The sequence below is a fragment of the Neocloeon triangulifer genome, unplaced genomic scaffold (assembly GCF_031216515.1).
Source record: "Neocloeon triangulifer isolate White Clay Creek 2 clone unplaced genomic scaffold, ASM3121651v1 ptg000008l, whole genome shotgun sequence".
NCBI lineage: Eukaryota > Metazoa > Arthropoda > Insecta > Ephemeroptera > Baetidae > Neocloeon > Neocloeon triangulifer.
This window is the reverse complement of record NW_026775550.1, coordinates 2,250,266-2,270,332: the sequence shown is the minus strand read 5'-3', so window position 1 is coordinate 2,270,332 and position 20,067 is coordinate 2,250,266. Positions and strand designations below refer to the sequence as shown.

Below are 20,067 nucleotides of genomic sequence, written 5' to 3'. Positions count from 1 at the left end.
TCTTTTCTTCCAAAGCAGCCGAAAAAAGGAAATTTTCCTGGAAAACTGCTGCCCTGAATTTGTTTGGGACAAGGCAATTAATTAAACAAAAGTTAATAATCTGACAATTTATTTAAAACATTTCATTTTCAGTCAAGAACCTCCTCATAAGAGAGCAAGAGTGTTGGCAATCAAAGCTTTGCTCATGTTGTCTAACCAAGCACCCAGCCTTGTGGAGAAGGTCAAAACTCCTCAAATGAATGGTCAACTATCAGCATTAATCTTCCAGTATGAATTTTAATAAAATTTTAATTAAAGATGAATCAAACGCTGAGAAAGAGTTCACAAACTCTAAGGATAAGAAAAAAAGTGGTACTGAAAAGAATGGAAGCAGCCAGCCTGTGTTGTCTAACCTAAGACCCAGCCTTGTGAAGAAAGCAAAAAAAGCCAAAATTCCTCAGATGAATGGTAAGCTATCAGCATTAATCTTCAAGCCTAAATTTTAACAAGATAAAAATTTTAAGATGAGTCAAACACTGAAAAAATTATCAAAAATTCACCGAAAAAAAGGGGTGCTAAGAAGAATGGCACCAGCCAGCTTGTGTTGTCTAACCAAGAAGAACCCAGCCTTGTGGAGGAAGCCCAAATTCCTCAGATGAATGGTAAACAATCAGCATCAATGTTCCAGTTTTAATTTTAATAAAACTTAATTTTTAAGACAAGTCAAACGCTGAGAAAGTGAACAAAAACTCAACAAAAAGAAGGAATACTAAGAAGAATAGCACCAGCCAGCTCATGTTGACTAATCAAGAACCTGGCCTTGTGGAGGAAGCCCAAATTCCTCAGATGAATGGTAAACTATCAGATCAATCTTACTGTATAAATTTTAATAAAATTTAAATTTTTAGATAATTCAAGCGCTGAGAAAGTGAATAAAAACTCAACAAAGAGAAGGAGTGTTAAGAAGAATAGCAACAGCCTGCTCATGTTGACTAATCAAGAACCTGGCCTTGTGGAGGAAGCCCAAATGCCTCAGATGAATGGTAAATTATCAGATCAATCTTACTGTATAAATTTTAATAAAATTGAAATTTTTAGACAATTCAAACGCTGAGAAAGTGAACAAAAACTCAACAAAGAGAAGGAGTGTTAAGAAGAATAGCACCAGCCAGCTCATGTTGATTAATCAAGAACCTGGCCTTGTGGAGAAAGCCCAAATGCCTCAGATGAATGGTAAACTATCAGCATGAATGTTCCAGTATTAGTTTTAATAAAACTTAATTTTTAAGACAAGTCAAACGCTGAGAAAGTGAACAAAAACTCAACAAAGAGAAGGAATACTAAGAAGAATAGCACCAGCCAGCTCATGTTGACTAATCAAGAACCTGGCCTTGTGGAGGAAGCCCAAATTCCTCAGATGAATGGTAAACTATCAGATCAATCTTACTGTATAAATTTTAATAAAATTTAAATTTTTAGATAATTCAAGCGCTGAGAAAGTGAATAAAAACTCAACAAAGAGAAGGAGTGTTAAGAAGAATAGCAACAGCCTGCTCATGTTGACTAATCAAGAACCTGGCCTTGTGGAGGAAGCCCAAATGCCTCAGATGAATGGTAAATTATCAGATCAATCTTACTGTATAAATTTTAATAAAATTGAAATTTTTAGACAATTCAAACGCTGAGAAAGTGAACAAAAACTCAACAAAGAGAAGGAATGTTAAGAAGAATAGCACCAGCCAGCTCATGTTGATTAATCAAGAACCTGGCCTTGTGGAGGAAGCCCAAATGCCTCAAATGAATGGTAAATCATCAGCATCATTCTAACTGTATAAATTTTAATAAAACTTAATTTTTAAGACGATTCAAACGCTGAGAATGTGAACAAGAACTCAAAGAAGAAAAGGAGTGTTAGGAAGAATAGCACTAGCCTGCTCATGTTGACTAATCAAGAACCTGGCCTTGTGGAGGAAGCCCAAATGCCTCAGATGAATGGTAAATTATCAGCATCAATGTTCCACTATTAATTATAATAAAATTTAAATTTTCAGATGATTCAAACGCTGAAAAAGTGAAGAAAAACCCAACAAAGAGAAGGAGCGTTAAGAAGAATAGCACCAGCCTGCTCATGTTGACTAATCAAGAACCTGGCCTTGTGGAGGAAGCTCCTCAGATGAATGGTAAATTATCAGCATCAATGTTCCACTATGAATTATAATAAAATATAAATTTTCAGATGATTCAAACGCTGAAAAAGTGAACAAAAACCCAACAAAGAGAAGGAGCGTTAAGAAGAATAGCACCAGCCTGCTCATGTTGACTAATCAAGAACCTGGCCTTGTGGAGGAAGCTCCTCAGATGAATGGTAAATTATCAGCATCAATGTTCCACTATGAATTATAATAAAATTTAAATTTTCAGATGATTCAAACGCTGAAAAAGTGAAGAAAAACCCAACAAAGAGAAGGAGCGTTATGAAGAATAGCACCAGCCTGCTCATGTTGACTAATCAAGAACCTGGCCTTGCGGAGGAAGCTCAAATGCCTCAGATGAATGGTAAATTATCAGCATCAATGTTCCACTATTAATTATAATAAAATTTAAATTTTCAGATGATTCAAACGCTGAAAAAGTGAAGAAAAACCCAACAAAGAGAAGGAGCGTTAAGAAGAATAGCACCAGCCTGCTCATGTTGACTAATCAAGAACCTGGCCTTGCGGAGGAAGCTCAAATGCCTCAGATGAATGGTAAATTATCAGCATCAATGTTCCACTATGAATTATAATAAAATTTAAATTTTCAGATGATTCAAACGCTGAAAAAGTGAAGAAAAACCCAACAAAGAGAAGGAGCGTTAAGAAGAATAGCACCAGCCTGCTCATGTTGACTTATCAAGAACCTGGCCTTGTGGAGGAAGCTCAAATGCCTCAGATGAATGGTAAACTATCAGCATCAATGTTCCAGTATAAATTATAATAAAATTTAAATTTTCAGACGATTCAAACGCTGAGAAATTGAACAAGAACTCAACAAAGAAAAGGAGGGTCGGAACCAGGAAATCAACTAAGAAAAGCTGCCAGAAGAGGACAACCAGTTCTACCAAAAGTCCTAAAGCTTCCCCTTCCAAAGCTTCCAAACCCATCAACATCCCAATCAATAAGTTAAGTACATCCTCCATTATCGTGACAAAAGTTCCCCGCAAGGGCTTAGAGAGCCATTTGGGATTGGGACCAAGCCAGCCACAGATTCATCCCAAGCCAGTCCACCGAGCCCTTTTAAGACTGGGTAAGGACGTTCAATCACAGATTATTGTTAGTCTGTGGAAAGTACCTGCCAAAGAAGACACTCAAACCTCCACAGCTCGAACCCTAAGGCAGAGAATTTCCCTGTAAACTTAGTTACATTCAGACCTTATCAATTATAATTTGTTTATCTACTCATAAAATATGCCTCCCTCTTTTGATTCTTCTTGATGCATAAATAAAATGAATTTTGCTCCAAAAACTGAAGGACCATTTTAGTAAAATTCTCCAAGAACAGAGGCAGGATTAAAGGATTTTCACATCGTAGAAAATGAACTCGGAACCACTGTAATTTGATAATGGCCCGTGCTGCTGCAAGAGTGGATGAAACTTTGCTCTGGCATATTAACGTATAATAATACATCTCAGCACGCTCGCAGCTTTAATAAGGGGGAATGCGAGCGCTAATACAGCCTCGAATAAAAACTCGTATCAAAAGCGCTCGCTCTCTTATTGAAGCTGCCGCCTCTCCGACCGAGCACTAAAAAGTACGCAAGCAAGCGAGGGAGAAGGGGATAAAAAATTAAATAAAGGAGGGAAATAAAAATGGTGCCGAAAAGGTTTAGCTTGGAATTATTAAATATGGCGCTGAAGCACTAATGATTCGAAAGTCGTTAAAAATGATTCTGCAAGATTGCCTTGTCTTCAAAAGGCATTAAATTGTTTTAAAGCAACTGATAAAAAAAATGTCAAAGTAAAATTGTTTTAGCCATTTATTCTCATCTTTGAATTCGAGTTGATTTTTGTGTCTTATAATTTGCTCTAGAGTTGCTAACTTTTCCGACAGTTATTCATTTTGAAATTTGCAGAGTTCATTTTCAATAATTTAACATTCCAGCTTTAAAAATAATCTGTATTCCATTAAAATTAAGATTATTGGGATGATTTTTTTAAGCGAATATTTGCTAAAGTGGATGTATCTTAATTCATTTGCCCTCCTAATCCACCCTCTCGCTTTTATTATACATTTATTCGACAAAGAGCAGCTGCGCGCGGCAGCCTCCCTTTTCCATTCAGCACATGGAGTGCAAAGTTATTTCAAAAATTCCAATCTCCACATTTTTCTGCACCACTGCCAGAGCAGAGTAAATAAAGTTTCATTTGGCGCTAAAAGGTTCTTGCCTGGAAAACGGTGTTTTCGTAAGGGAAATTTTTTCATAAAATTGTAACTATGTATATTTGATGACATATTTTTTATTGGAAAGGTGCATCAGCCAATAAAATTTTACCTCTCTAATCCGCTGTCAATTTTGGATTTCGTCACTATAGATTGGTGTGAATATATTTTGGCGCGGCCGGGCTCACCACGTTGGCCGTTGAGCCGCCCAGTGCATTTTTGTCTCCCTCAACTCACGTCTCGTGTCGGCCGCGGTATTTGGCTTTGTGTGTTTTATAGAGTCGCTCAGGATCCCTGTCGGCGAGGTAATTTAGTGCGATGCAAATTCCTGACATTGCTGTTTGGCTAAGAGCTTTCAAAAGACCTCAACCCCTTCTTTATCTTGGTATAAAATGACCCTCGAATTAAATCGCGGTGACTCGAGCCAACTTAATAATACTTTTGCATTCGCAGGTGTTCTATTAATTGCTGGGCCGCACGTTTCAAGCAATTAAAATAATGAATCACTCTAGGCGTTTGATTTGTTTAGGAAATTAAGGGTGAATAATTGGAATGCATTAATTTGAAATTATTGTATTAAAGCGACGAGTCGCTTTAATTTATCTCACAAATTTAGATTAGTAATTAATTGAGCACATTTGAATCTGAATCATAAAAAAAATACTATTTTTTAAGATTCAGATTCAAAATAGTTGAAGTGAACATTGCAGGTGTTTTTTTATCTCCTCAGATAATACTTAATATTAGTAGAGAAAGAATCTTTGATTAAAGAAATGAATAGATCCCTGTTGAAGAAGTTAATTATTATGTTGAATTTCTTTATTTTGGTGGATTTCAAATTATTTTATATGGGATTAAAGGAATCTCCAAATAAAATCGACCATTAAATAGAAAATGCTGGAATAAATGACATTGAAAAGAATGTACTTAAAAAATAAAGGAATAATATAAATATTACAATTTTATATTAAAGCAACTCGCTTATATAAAAGGATTAATAACTAAAATATAGTTTAATTGAAATGAATTATAAATGTTATAACATTAAATTTCATATTGGTTAAAAGATGCAATTATATTTTATTATAATTAATGCAAATAAATTTTGAAATTAATATAAGTATTCCTTTATTTTAAAAAGCAACTAAAATTCGTTAGAGGAGGTTATAAATAAGTTAAGAAGAACAAAAGACTGTTTTCAAATGATTTTAATTTATAGTTTTCAATAAGAAATTCAATTCTAATTTCCAAACAAAATAGTTGAGTATAGAATTCTGGTTAAGTCTTTAATGAATTTTTTGGCTCTGTAAAGTAATAAATTTTATATGTCATGAATTAAATTAAATAATGACTCCAATAAGATAAATTAATTTGCAGATCAGCTGTAAGCTTATTATTTTAGTTCACAATTTCAACATGCATGTTTCTTTATATCTGACGAAGCAACACCAGAACGGAGGGGCTTTTTCTGCTGTTATTTAGATAGAGCGCAACACTGGGTCTAATTAACCTGCCATGAAGCAATTCTGGAGGGCCACCCTTGGCTTGCCCACCCCTTGAGGCACCTACGCGCGCAAACAAATCAGCGAGCGCCGAGTGTGGGTCGAACGAAAAAAAGCCGCACAATTAATCCGTCCGTCGGCGGCGGCAGCGGCGAGCGCCATTAGATAGTGATATAACGACGACGTCGCTCGCGCGGGGGGTAGTTTATAAAATAATTACGCGCCCAGCAGTTGATAATGTACGCGTATTTATACCATTAAAGGGGGTGGAGTCTGTCGACGATTGGACACCGGACGGCGCTCGCGGCTCCGAGGATTGGCCTCGGCGGCGCGCGAGTCTCCGCCTCGCGGGCGCCGCGAGGGGGGATGCTGGTGGAGGCAGGGTGGCCAGGCATGGACAGCATTAGTCTGTCGGGCCCCGCGTCACAGTGAGCACCGCTCTTCACCCTCGGACGCCAGGGGTGCGTGTCCACGGAAGTTTTGCATTCGCCGAGAGTGACTTCTCTTTGCTTCGTCTCCGCAAAGTTGCTTCGGGTGTTCGTTCGGCCGCACACACACTTTGATTTGTATATTCCGAGTCTCGTGGACTGTTATGTGCTGCTATGCGTCTCTATGATGAGCTGCAGTGAGGTGATGTATCAGGCTTACTACCCTTACCTCTATCAAAGGCCGTCCACCTCGCCTGTCTCCAGACCGCCGGCCTTCACGCCCTTTCCGCAATATGACAGGGTAAGTCGTAGTTAATTAGTGAGATTAACGGCGAGGGAGTCAACTTTTCTTCAGAGATTACTCTGTCTGATGTGAATTTAAAGAAAAAAAGTGCTCCTGTTGTCAAACATTCATTTAAATTTATTCAGGAGCTTCAAAAGTATATATTTGAAATTTATAATTAATTTGGACAATTTGAAATTATTCTTCAGCTCTATTTTTTAATTAAGAATCAAGAATCAGTCATGCTTCCATATATAGCATTACATATTATTGTCCCTAGTTGGAGATTTGAAGGTGTGGTTATTTTGACTTCCATCGGTTCATATCAGCCTTGCGGCCGTTGAATACGCTCCTCACTTTTTATACACGGAGAGTCACACTCCAATAATTGTCAGACGGAAAAGAACACAAATTTGAATAGCACGAGACTGCGAAAGGAATTATTGAGGGCAAAAAGCACAGGCCTGCATGAACGCTACGTGCCTTATCGCACTTTCTATACATCTATGAGGTCAATGTGTGCTCTCAAGTTGAGCATGTGTTTTGGTGTGGGAGATGCAAAGAAGGACAATCAATAGCCTGTTTTAAACGTAACATTTTAAACTGAAAAGTATTAAATTATTAAACATTTTTATAAGGAAAATTTATAATTTTCTCTTAATATTTTTATTGGCTTTTTTGAGATAGGAATGAGGGAAATTTTGAGGGATAGGCTTTTTGCCGGGTGGTGGTGTCCAGCGGGTTGCAGACTGGCCCCAGCGCAACCCCATCCAATGCAAATTCGTATGATGCGCCTCAAAAAGGATTAAAATCAAAAGGGAATTCCGCACCGGCTACGTATCTGCCGCACAGAGGGAAAATTAAAACAAAAGCGCGAGGGCGATTTAATATAAATAAACGTTCTCTCCCTCTCATCACAAACGACGGGCGGCGCCTTGATGTAGCTGGCTTTATGTTGTGAATAACTGCTGCGAAATATGATGATGATATTGCGGGTGTATGAAAAGAAGACGTTTATGAAAACGCAGGAATGCTGGAAACGCGGTTGGAATGTCTGGCTGCGTTGTGATATTAATTTCTGGGAATGCGCGACTTCAGGAATAACAAAACACACACACAAGGGCTGCTTTTGTTGTTTGCTCGTGTTTACCTTTATATCTGCATTTACGTTTATTTTATTCTCTCTCCAGCCCGGATTTCGGTTTTAGCACCGGTTAAAAAATACACACATAGTTTCAGCAATTAAGTCATTCGCATGCAGTCGACGCACTACTGAACTATTTCCATCATGCTAATTACACCGCACTTTATGAATTTTGGGTGTTTTAATTGCTAATAGGTCGGCCCGCTTCTTTCAAGTTTGTCTACCGCGATCATTGTTGTCGGTCGCGTTACGCGGCTTTGGAGAAAAAGCCAGCGATTTATGGCAGCAGCCGTCTCTGTCCGCACAACGTGGGTCGCATACAAATTAGAAACAAAAAAAGTGAAAAATTCCACCGCTCCTCTATGAATCATAGCTGAGAAGCAGGACTAAAAAAATTAAAAATATTTCTTTAAAGAAACATTTTCAGTCAAATTTATAAATTTAAAATTTTTAATAGACAAGAATATTAATTTAAATCTTGGAGATAATTTTGAAATCATGAGAGCGCGTTCAATAAAAGTGAAATGTTCAAATCTATTTGTCACAACTATCGTTTCATCGGAGAACGGCGGAGGCTCACATTTGACAAAACAGGTTTTGAGAAAGACTTCTTCTTATATAAGAATGCCTCCGGATTTGGGTATGCAGCACTTTCAAACGGACTTCACATTTAAAACTGACGATTTTTCAAATTATTTTTAACGAAAAGAGTCAAAATTTGTCTCCTTTCAAAATCTAAAACGGAGAACATTATTTTGAACACGGGAGACCAATTATTCGGCGTGTATTACGTGGGAGTAGCAAAGCCACGGCAGCACCATAACTCTGTCAACACCCGCGACAGAGCAGAGGCCACACAACGCACCACAGAGCAAAGGTGTCCCCTCGAAAATCACGATACTTTTCTGTCACCAACACCGACAAAATAGAAACACAAACGGTCCAGATGAGATTTTTATGCGTGGTTAGTTGCGGGAAAGAAACAAATTTTCTGCATTCCGCAGGGAAATAATATATAAGAAACACTTCTCTTTGAATGCACACGTCGGCTCTAATTAAACAAACGTTTGTGAAAGTTACAGCTTCATGAAATTGTGCGCCGCAGAAAGCCAATTAAGCAGCGGATTAAAGAAGCATAAAATTTAATTAACTTGCAAGCGGCGATTCTTCATGTTTGCTCAACTTCATCTGAAAAAAACGAGGAAAATGTTCTAAAAATAGAAAATCGGTTTTAATTTTGTAAAAGAAAGGGTTCAGGGAAAAGTAATGTGTATTATTTTATATTTATAACGACGAAGCTCGTCAAGAAAAAAGATCCTTGTAAAGGCAAACTGGCGGCTCACGGCGCGCGAGAGTTTCACAATGAAAATTGATGAGCCCTTTTGGCACCAGCAGATACTTTACGATCGCGTCTCCTCTACCTGCGCGCTCGCTGTCACTAACTCTTTTTAAGCAACTCTCCGCGCGCTGGCAGCTATCTGATGGGGAATGTCAATAAATCATTATTAAAAGATTGAGTCTAACTCGGGGAGCAAACTCGCATTCCAGCAGCGTTAAACTTTTAACAACTCACGTGTGCGCTTGAACGCTTTCAAGGAAAGACGCCAGCTGAAAACATAAAAAATGAACAAATTGGGCAGAATTAATATATCAAAATTGCAAGAAATTATCTGACAGAATAATTTAATACAACACAGCATGATTTAATTTCAGGATCGTGTAAATATCAAAAGTAAAAATTTAACAGTGGCAGTTTAAAATATACGTAAAGTAAATAACAATTTGAAACAATGAAAGAAAATAACAACAATGTACCTAAAAATTATAAGATGAATTATTTGAACATATATTCTATTCTAATCCTAATTACTCACAATTAATCAGTTCTGCTTAAATAAATTTTTGCTTTTCTTAATTTGATATTAAATTGTTCTTAAATTTAACAGGAATAAATAAAGGATGCAAATTTAATTTGGTTTTATTAAGTACTTTTTATGAAAAGATTTAGTTTCAAAATTGAATAAACTCATAAGTAATTGTGATTTTTGTTTTACGGATCAGTTTTTAAAAAATTTTGACGGTCAGTATTTTAATTGCAACAAATTCAGAAGTCGCACAATTTCACATCATTGAATATCAGAGCTCGAAAGTAAAAAGCGTGTGTTCAATGAAATCAATGTAAATTCTCTCTTTCAGAGAGTTAATGTGCTGTTGCGAATTTTGATAGCAGAAACACAGCGACGTTTTTAAAGCGACACAATAAAACCTGAGAGCAGCGATCAAAAATTGCACCGCAATTAAAAGAGCGCCGAAAGGAAAGATTTATACAAAGTAAACAAGCGCAGAAGTCGCTGCCGATTACTCAAAGCTCTTATAATGACGAGAGTCCTCGGGTCGGGCCCTTTGAAGCTGACCGGCTAGTAATATAACTTTGTGCGCCGCTCAACGAGTACACACACATGATCCTATCACAATAACACGCCAGAGAAGTAGCATTTTCCTTAACAAATGACCAGACGGTGCTGGGTTTTTATTTCCATTTAACCAAAAAGGGATGCGGCCGACCTTTTATACTCTCCTTATTTTTTTTTTATCTTTTTCCGTCGGTGTTTCAGCCTCTGGGGCACAAAAGCAGCCGATTAATTAAAAGGGTAGGTGCATTTTACTGTGAGGGCTGCGTTTTCAGACCTCCCTGCTTTATATTTTGTTCCGTGTGAGTGGCAAGATATACACACAAAGCTTTACTTCGTGTGTCGCGACTGCTGGAGAGATAGCTTGTATGAGATATGTCAGGGGCTTGTCACCGAGCTTGTTTAGAGAGAAAAAAGTGAATAAAAAATTATCATTATGCTCGCGGTTACGCCCCAATCCTTATGTATATAAAAGAGAGCGCGCACGAAACCACGGTGCTCTGTATATTCCGTCTTTTCCACTTAGTCATTTTGCGTGGCTGCAGATAAAAATATGCAAATCGTATTCTGGTAATTAATCTAATTGTATATATGCTCAATGCATGAATTTCACGATAGCATCGCAGGGTAAAATGCACCTCGCCGGACGAGAAAAAGAGGTTTAATATTAATGACGCAGAATTAAATTAGTAGTGTTTTCACTCGAAAGTGCTGGGGTGGTCCCGATTGCGATCAGAACTGGGCAAACGTCACTCGAAATTAATCAACGCAGGGTGAAAACAAGGCTGACGAAAATGAGATTAATAAAAATACTATATAAACGTAAATAAATGAAATCAATTGAAAATAAGAGTTATTTTTAGTAAAATAAATGTGAAAAATATTAATAATAAAATCTCTTTGAAAATATTTTTATGTTACGCACTATACGCAGTATTTTATAGACTGATTTGATTGGAAATTTAAAAGAAACAAACTTATTTAAAGTAATCTTAAATTTGTATCTCTTTGAGCTGCTGTAACCTAAGAAAGGGCGGTGCTTGTTGACCCTAAAGATTTAAAATCCTTGGAAGCACATCAAATTATCTACTTTATTCGACTTAGTTCGCAATCTAAATTGTCCTGATTAGCTGAGAGTTAAAAGATTTAAAAATTTCCATCTGTAAGAATCAGTTTTTACAAATAACAGTCTCTTAACAAATGCACTCGATCAAATTTACAGCAGATCAAACAGTCAATTATTTTTTTTAAACATTTAATTTGAACAAAATTATAAACAGCAATAATATTATTCATTGATAAATTGTGTGTAAATTATTTATTTAAATTGTTAATGTCTGCGCAGTAGTAAATAAGGAAACCTGAAAATGATTTTTTCGTTATGCATGTTTTATTTTGACTGAAAGTTGCTACAATTCTAATAAAAAAATTAAACAATCTGTCGCCTGCCCTCAAGCAGCCTGAATTGATTTTTCATCTCATCGCCCGATGTATTTGTCTTTATTATTATTGAAATGCTTGTAATTGTGTATTTGAGAACAAAATCTTTTTCTCGTAGTGATTTTTGCACTCGTTGTAAACAAAACAACCATTGCCACTTTGCACGAGTGCAGAGCTCCCCGCTGAGCTGGGATCGAGCAGCTTTAGCAGGGCTCATTAGCGAGCCGGTGCGGCCGGAGGAGGCGGTGCGATCGCCGCGATCAATGATCACCTGCCGGCCGGCGATGCGAGGAAGCGCGAGCGTGTGTGTTTTTGTGTTGCGGCGGGCCAAACCAAAACACTGCCTTTTTATTGCACCCACCGAGAGCGCTAATTATCAGGTAGCGCCCAGGGAACCCCTCCTGCAGCGACTCGCGCGGCCAATCGCCGCCGCGCGTGTTATTATACAATATTTTCTCATTTATGATTTACAAGCGGCCGGGGCCATCGAGCCGCGTGGCCTTCATTTTTTACACTTTTTTAACCATGGCGAGGCATTAAACGAAAAAAATGCCGCCGCGGTTTACGACAGCGATTTGCAATTCAAATTCGCACGTTTGCATTGTTTCCTTATAAATATGAAAATTAATTTTTTAATTTATGCATGAATTAAGCAAATTTTTTTTGCGCTTTTTCAAGTATATACTGGCGAAGGTTAAATTAAAATTTAAATAAATTTTTATGAATTTACTCGGCTGATCTAATTTATAACTAGAAACACATGTTTCCAATGTCATACAAGGTTGCATTCGCTATGGCTGTGCACCTGATTCGTCCGCCAAAGATGGGTACGCGAGAGAAAGAAGTCAGGAATTTGATTGGAATGTCTATGAAGCTGGCCGCGCCAACTATACAAAATACAGAAGAGCCACTGACTAGCCAAACAACCACGAAAGATATTTAGGGACTCTCGGCGTGGTTCCTCTTTAAAAAAGGATGATTTTTAATTTTTACAAGGCTTTTATAAACAATTTAATTAAATTTTCTCTTTTAATTACTTTTCACTTTAAAATAAAATGTGATCAATTCGACCAAAGATTAAATGGCTGTGATTTTTCATTTTAAACTTTTGTCAGGAAAGTTTTGATGAAATAATCCTTTCAACTATATCTATTGACATTGACCATTGTGTGCCTTGCTTCTGGTTAAACTCTTATTTCCTCGCAACTCATCAGTGAATCCAAGTTGACCGGTTTGGATTGACTGCTGCTCCTGAATTAATTCGGAGACCTTTTTGCCTTTTCTTTGTTTGAAAATTCAGCATTTGGATGAGCTAAGCGCGCACGGGCCTCTCATCCTTTCGTTCCAAACTGGTATTTCGGAGGGAAATCCACGTGCACATCAATCGCCTTCGTGCGCTCTGATTTATTTGTTTGCGTTTTCGCGTAATGCGGAATGACAGAAAATTTATTCGCCGTGTTTTGGTCGCGGTCCAGAGCAATTATCTCGTTAGAGGAAGTTTGTGTGATGGGCCGTATTATACAAAAACAGCACGTCAAGAAGTTGGCTTGCGCACTCGCTGTTGAGAAAATGGTCAATTTGCGCGTTAATAAATAAATTTGCGAAAGAGGATGGCAGGTGGAAAACCATTAAAATGTAAAAAAGAAATTGCAAGGCCAAAATTAATGAAATCCTCTTTCTATGGATGAGTGGAAATTATCAATAAAAGGGTAAAGCAGCTTTAAAGGTTATAATCAATTTATTTAACCGATGGTGCCTTTTTTGGCAAAAAAGAAGAGCACACTCGCCTCTTATCTAGCAGGAGTTGCGTTGATGATGTGCAATAAAGATAGAGGATTCACTTTACATAATGATACGGTTGGAGACAATTAGTCAGGAATTCGAGAGATGTGTCTTGGAAGTGCGGTTTGGAGCCTTAAAGCAGCCACATCCGCATAGCTCGGGCTCGAAAGCTGCTCTTTGAAAATAAATCTAATTCCCCTTCGCGAATTATTTCGGCTCTCATTTATTTATTTGCTGCTCGTTTATTGCTAATAACACGACGAGAAAAGAAGTCTTAAGCGGCGGGGGAAAATAAATATCGGGCGGCAATGACGGCTGCTTGCAGAAAACTGGTTGCCGCTTTTTATGTTATTGGTCTCTGGAGATAGAGAGAGAGGAAAGCAGAGTTTTATTCTGACTGATTTTATCGCGAGGCAGTTTTGTTTAATTAGTGCTCAGATAAAATACATAAATTATGGCTGTTTTGATGCGCGAGTTCGTATGGTTTGTTTGGAATCGTTTAAAAAAACCTTCGGCCGCGAGTCGTGTCTCACGGACGCGCAGCACTAATTCAGTTTTTAATTTGCGCAGGGAAAACCTTTTGTGTCGATCGGTATCTGAACCCTTTATATGCGTTTGGCAGAAACAAACACTTAAAGTTAATAATTGCCTCCATCAACATAGAGAAACAGAGAAGTTGAAGAAATAAAAATTAATGAATGCAGCACCACTGGAACAATTAAAATTGTAAAAAAGGGGAATGTGAGAAAAATTAACTTTTAAAGTTTTGGAATTTGAAAAGCACTCTTATAAGATAAACAAAATATTCAAAATATTTTGAAGTTATCTTCCCGCAAAAACTCAAAAAGTGGCACAATTAGCAAGAAAATGAGATAAGTGTTTATAAAAAATTCAAAATTTAATAAATTAAAAAGCAGAATTTTCCTTGGGGGAAAAAAATTGTCTTACATTTTTATTAAAAAGAAGTTTCTGTCATTGTCTGCGACTCTGTTTTGTGAGTAAGAAAAAATATCAGCAAGTTAAAAAAGTTTTTGCATTACAGAATTTCATAGATTTAAAAAAAAATCCAAATTCACGCAACCGCTGTCCTTGCTGGTGAATAAAAACAAACTAGTCAAAATTAAATATTTATTCAATGAAAGTTTCATTTCTATGGAAGTTTCAAAATTGCTTTCATCTCTTCATGTCAGATAAAAAAATTTAAAATTCACGACAGAAAAGCACTTTTCTTGTCCCCAAAAGTTTTGGTGAGGCGCGCGTTAGAATTAATTCAGCCTCCACCCCGAATGATTAATGCGAGCAGACTTAACGCGCAATTTAGCGTGTACATTAGATTAATCCGCGCGCACCTTTGACTCCCTCGGCGGAAATTAATTACACTCTGCGCTGACCATTTGACCAGGCGTCTGTTCTTTTCCCGCAGTTTGGAATGCAGCCGCGGACGTCCCTGGAGCAGTCGCAGAGCCCACTTGGACACTCGGACGTGTACATCAGCCCCGGGGGCAGCGCGGGGGGCGGTGGAGGCGGCTCTGTCAGCTCCGTCGGCAGCCCGTCCAGCCCCATTTCTTTACACGCCGCTCCTAGTTCAAGGTAAAAAAATCATTTGAAATTAATTATTTTATTATCTATTTAAGACTTATTGTTATAATGCAATTAAAAAAAAATATAAATAAGTTATTATTTAAATTGTTCAAGATATTTTGTTTTTATTATATACTTTTTATTATTTATTCAAATATTAAATATTTATTTTATTATTTATTTAAATTGTTAGTACCCATTATAAAAAGCATATATCAATGCAGAAAGTTAAACTATAAAATTTTTGGATTTTCTATTAAAAACTTATTTATATATTTGCATCAATCCAACTTTTTAAATATATAATTCTATGGCTTGTTGCAAAAATGCATCTCTCTCCCTTGTTTTCTTTGTTAGTGGTATGAATCTGAATTTTACTAGTGTTACTTCAAAAGAACAAAAATATGATTGAATTTACAAAATGAATTATTTAATTTAATTTTTTAAACGCCACATATTAATGTCTGTGTTTGAATCATTTCGCAAGAATTAAATTGGCATTGCTCGCTTTGTGTTTCGTCCACAGCAAGGGGTCAACAAGCAAGACTGTGGTAGCCGACGAAGGTGGCGCCGACGATGAGACTGAAAACGGAAACGACGACGACGAGCGTGCCGGCGCCGCTCAGTACGTGTCGGCAAATTGCGTCGTCTTCACGCACTACTCGGGCGACGCGGCCGCCGTCGTCGACGAGCACTTCAGCCGAGCCCTCAGCCAGACCTCCTCAGCCGCGGCCCCGACCTCTTCGTCCTCGGCAGGATCGACCTCGAGTTCGGCGGCCGGTGGCTTCGGCGGCACCGAACCCGGCACCTCTGGCAAAGCGGCAGGCGCCAGTAAAGGTAGATTCAAATCTTTTTTACATTAATTTTTGTCAGAATTTTACGTTTTATTTCTGGATGGAATGTTCTACATCAGTATAGGGTTTTTACAATTATTACAAAATATGTTCAAGTTAAATTATTACTTTTCTCTTCGAAAAGATGAAATTTAATCTTCATTTTTGGAACTTATCCACAGCTAAACTAAAAATATGAAATCTGAATTTATAAATAACAATACAAGGAAAGAAGAAAACAGGAAAATATAACAAGATTCAACAAAATATCTCCAAAAATTAATAAATTTTTTTGTAAACTGAAAACTGGCTCATAAATCTATGGTTTATTTCAAGCTCAAAAAATGCATTGTGAAGTATCTTTTATTTTTTATTTTTACTCAGGCCAAGACAAAGTCTTGTTGGCCTGTGCCCTTTAATGGTGGTACAGAAGGCACCACCCAATTAATTTTTTTATTATATTCATTTTTGGGTTCAACTTTATAAAAAAATCATCTCGCATCATTTTTTTGACTGACACTAAATAGTTTTTGCAACTCTTTTGTTAAAAAAACACTCCCTTCTTTTTTCTATTCCTTATTTTATTTTGATAAATGCAGAAATGCAAAAATTCCTCTCTTCATTAATATTACATGGCACATGGATAGATTTAAGTACAATCAGTACTTTAGAGTTTTTTTAAATTTTTAATTTTAATTTTTTTAAATTTACGAAACCTTCCAACAATGCCAATTTGCGGATTATTTTTGTACTCAATCTACTTTAAGCTTTGAAATTTCAAAAATATATTTGATAAATTTTTATAATGCCAATTTTCTCATAAAAATATTATTTTATAATATTTTTTTTAACCCCTCTCCTTGTATTTTTTTAAAACGCTTTATCGTTGAACACCTCAACTTTACAATGTACTTGACTTTTATGTCCGAGCGAGTTAAAATTCAAGCAGAATAAGAGCGAAACACCTGGAAACCATAAAATGAACTTAAATGGCATTATTCAGTCCACGTAGCAGACAAGAAAGTGCAACAAACGCACGTAGAGAATGCGTATTAAATTATGCTCTATTTCAAACTGATCGACTATTCACTCGACGTTATTTATTTATCTATCTCATTTCCGATTGAAATGCGCTCTTTTTTTCGTAAAAAACATTCAATCTCTTAAGCTGAATACAAATCAGCGCACGTTTTTTAACGTTTGACCTCCTTGACAAGCGCAATTAATGTCGCGGCTGAAATTACTCATTACCGGCGCCACGCGTATGTGTGTCTGTGTTGAGAACAATTCATTCTTTCTCGGCACCGTTTGTTTTGTGTTGTTTTGCATCAAGGTAATTGTCGGCAATCAAAGAAGAAAAAAATCAAGAATCGTTTGGTGCAATTATTTTAAAAATAACAGAGAAAAACACATATTACATTGATTTATGCATTCCCGCCCGATTCTTTACAATAAATACTCTGGTTTTGCAAGTCCGGGCACGTCACTTGGTCAACACACGGTATAATTATTGTAAATAATAATAGTCATGCTTAATGGGAAGGTGTGGCGGCGCAAGAGATCGAGTACTACTTCTTGATGAATCAAAGACAGGTGCGCGCAATCAATGACAAATGACACGTGTTCGTTACAATTATTATTATTTATTTACTCGTGCATTCCTCACTCGGATGAAAAAAAGTTACAAATGCAGCTAGGATGGCTAGAATAATAGAAGAGTTATTATTTCTTTTGCACACAATGTTATTCATTAAAAAATTCTTGCATTTTTTTTTCATGCAATTGTGAAAATATTTCATTCTTACTCCGTGGATTTCTCAATTAACTGTTACGTTCATTCATTTTTATTTTTGTGTGGATTTTTAATCACCCCTTGTCAAGCCCAATCAACTTTTGCGTTTCGAATTGACAAAGGCACTTGAATTGCCATATAATCTATTTTCGCCGGCTAATAAAAGCGGCGACAAGGATCATGCCGGAGTCACTCAAGCGGCCAAGTCATTATTCTGGGCTAATTTTACGTGAGATGAAAGTGTCTCTCGGTGGCTCATCAAAGACCAGACCCGGGGTTAATCCCCAGCAAACAAAGACACCAAGCGGGCAGCCATCAACGCCCATCATCTGAGCCAACACAAACAGCCTCAATTTTCTCTCAAAAAGACGTAAAATCGGAACAAAAAATTTGAGGAACAAGGAATTTCTCAGATCAAGGGAAACTTATAAAAGTATTTTTGTGTGTCTGTTTTCCATTAGTTATTTTCAACTTGATAATTTTCTTATTAATAAAATTTTTCCGGCGTATTGATATTTTTTTTAACTAATTGAAATACTTAATTTATGGCCAAAAATTTTCTCAGAGAAACTTGAAATTTATTTGCATATTTTTTACACTTAAAACTATAGTGATAAGCAGTATATTTATATGAAAAAGACGAAATTTTAAATTAGTTAAAAGGTTTCTTTTAGGAATTATCAATAAGTCTCAAAACGGTTTTGTTAAAAATTAAATTGTTTCTATGGATTTTTTTTTTATAAATTTGACCTTAAATTTAGGAACGGCGCTTTGATTTAAAAAGCAATTCTTGAAAAATCACTTTCTTGAAGATGTTTAAGAATTTTTCAATTAGTTTTGTCTGTAAGAGTCTATAATAGAGTCTCAAAATCTGAAAGTCCAAAAATTTGAATCAAATTTAAAAAAAAATTACCTATTTAAAAAATTTCATAAGAAAAATTATGAAAATTTTAAAATTGGGCTTACCCAATTTGAATCTGAATAATTTATTGGGGTGAATAGAAAAAACTTTACAATTTTGCTGCTTATTGTAATCACATGACCAATGTTTTATGGAGATGTTGAGAAATTTAAGACGATATAAACAATTTTGATTTAAACAAACTTAGCTAATTCCATCTTAATTTTTACCTTTTTCAATTCTCACAACAGCAATTTGGTTGCAGGCACTCCTCTAATTGACCCTAATTTTGTAGCTGAATTCGAGTGTGCTAAAGAAAAGCAGCACTCGAGACACCCCCTTTTGTTTCGAATCTTCTTCACGCGTTCGCGCGCGTTAATTGCTAAATGCGCGGGGGGTAAAACTGAGTGAGTGCAATAAAAATAAATTTGCCTGTCTCGCGTTGCCTGCTTTCTTTTGAAAGTGTCTGCGCCCAGTCTCCCTCCCCCTCCCTCTCTTTCTCTCTCCCGGTCAAATAACACGTGCTTTACAGCAACAAAGTGAATTTGTGAAATGCAAACAACCTAATCTCGGCCGAGGTGTATTAATTAATTATATCAACTCGCGCCGCGCGCTTTTCTTCGCTTCAACTCTCCGTCGCCGTCGCACCCGAAAAGTCACGCTTTGTGAAAATTATTGTCTTGTTTACCTGCCGGAGCTGTTTTCGGGGACATTAACGCTCCTCCCTTCTAATCTCTTTGACCGCAGATTTTTAAACTTGAAAATCGCTCGTTCCTTTGTTCGTTCAATTGCGCCTGGCAACAAAAAAAAAAACCACCGCTAATAGAACCTGAAGGATTGTCAATTGAAAAAAAAACTATGCTCATTCTTTAATTCACTTTTAGATTGATCCAGATAGGCATATGGGTGTCTAAAAATTTCATTGCATTTTGAAAATAAAAAAATACTTGGCAGAAGAAATTGGAAGACTTATGGAATAAAAAACAAAAAAACGGGCTTGATACTTAATAATTGGATATTCATGTTTAAAGAAATCAGGTTTTTTAATTATGATTTTTAAACGCTTTGTACTCCAAACTAATTAAGAAAAAGCCGCAATTTCAAATAATTGTTATTGCAAAATGTCTCTAAACGATGTGAAAGTTTTTGCTTTAATAATTTCAAAGTAATTTTTTAAATTTTTGAGGCAACTTAAATTGACCACACTTTTCCAAATAAAATTTAATTTAAGAGATGAAATCTTTGAATTTTTATAATTAACCCATAATTGTTGCATAAAAATTCAAGTTTCCTTTTTAATTTCAAACCTTTATTAGCTCATGGGAATTGATTCATAAATCATTTACCCCCAATTTTTAAGTAAAGACGTAATGTTTTAGTTGCAAAAAATGTATGATATATCAAAGAGGCATGTTTTATTAATTTAATTTTTTCAATAAAGTTTATATTTAATTTAATTAAGCTTCTTTTATCGGTTTTGTAGCTTCAGATTGAAGAAAATTGTACATTTCCTTATCCCAGAGTATCACATTCTTAAGAGATGAAAACTTGACAATAGAAAACGCTTTGAGA

At 36.4% G+C, this 20,067-nt stretch overlaps 1 protein-coding gene across 1 annotated transcript in view; it reads left to right on the top strand.

Moving 5' to 3' along the window:
• Positions 1-6,305: 6,305 nt before the first annotated feature.
• The window catches only part of LOC132194851 (transcription cofactor vestigial-like protein 2), a 28,405-nt gene continuing 14,643 nt past the window's right edge, over positions 6,306-20,067 (top strand). Inside the window, exons 1-3 of the mRNA XM_059616408.1 lie at positions 6,306-6,629; positions 14,812-14,978; positions 15,496-15,806. Of these exons, the coding sequence (XP_059472391.1) occupies positions 6,513-6,629; positions 14,812-14,978; positions 15,496-15,806 (595 nt within the window). The 5' untranslated portion in view covers positions 6,306-6,512. The remainder of the gene's footprint in view (positions 6,630-14,811; positions 14,979-15,495; positions 15,807-20,067) is intronic.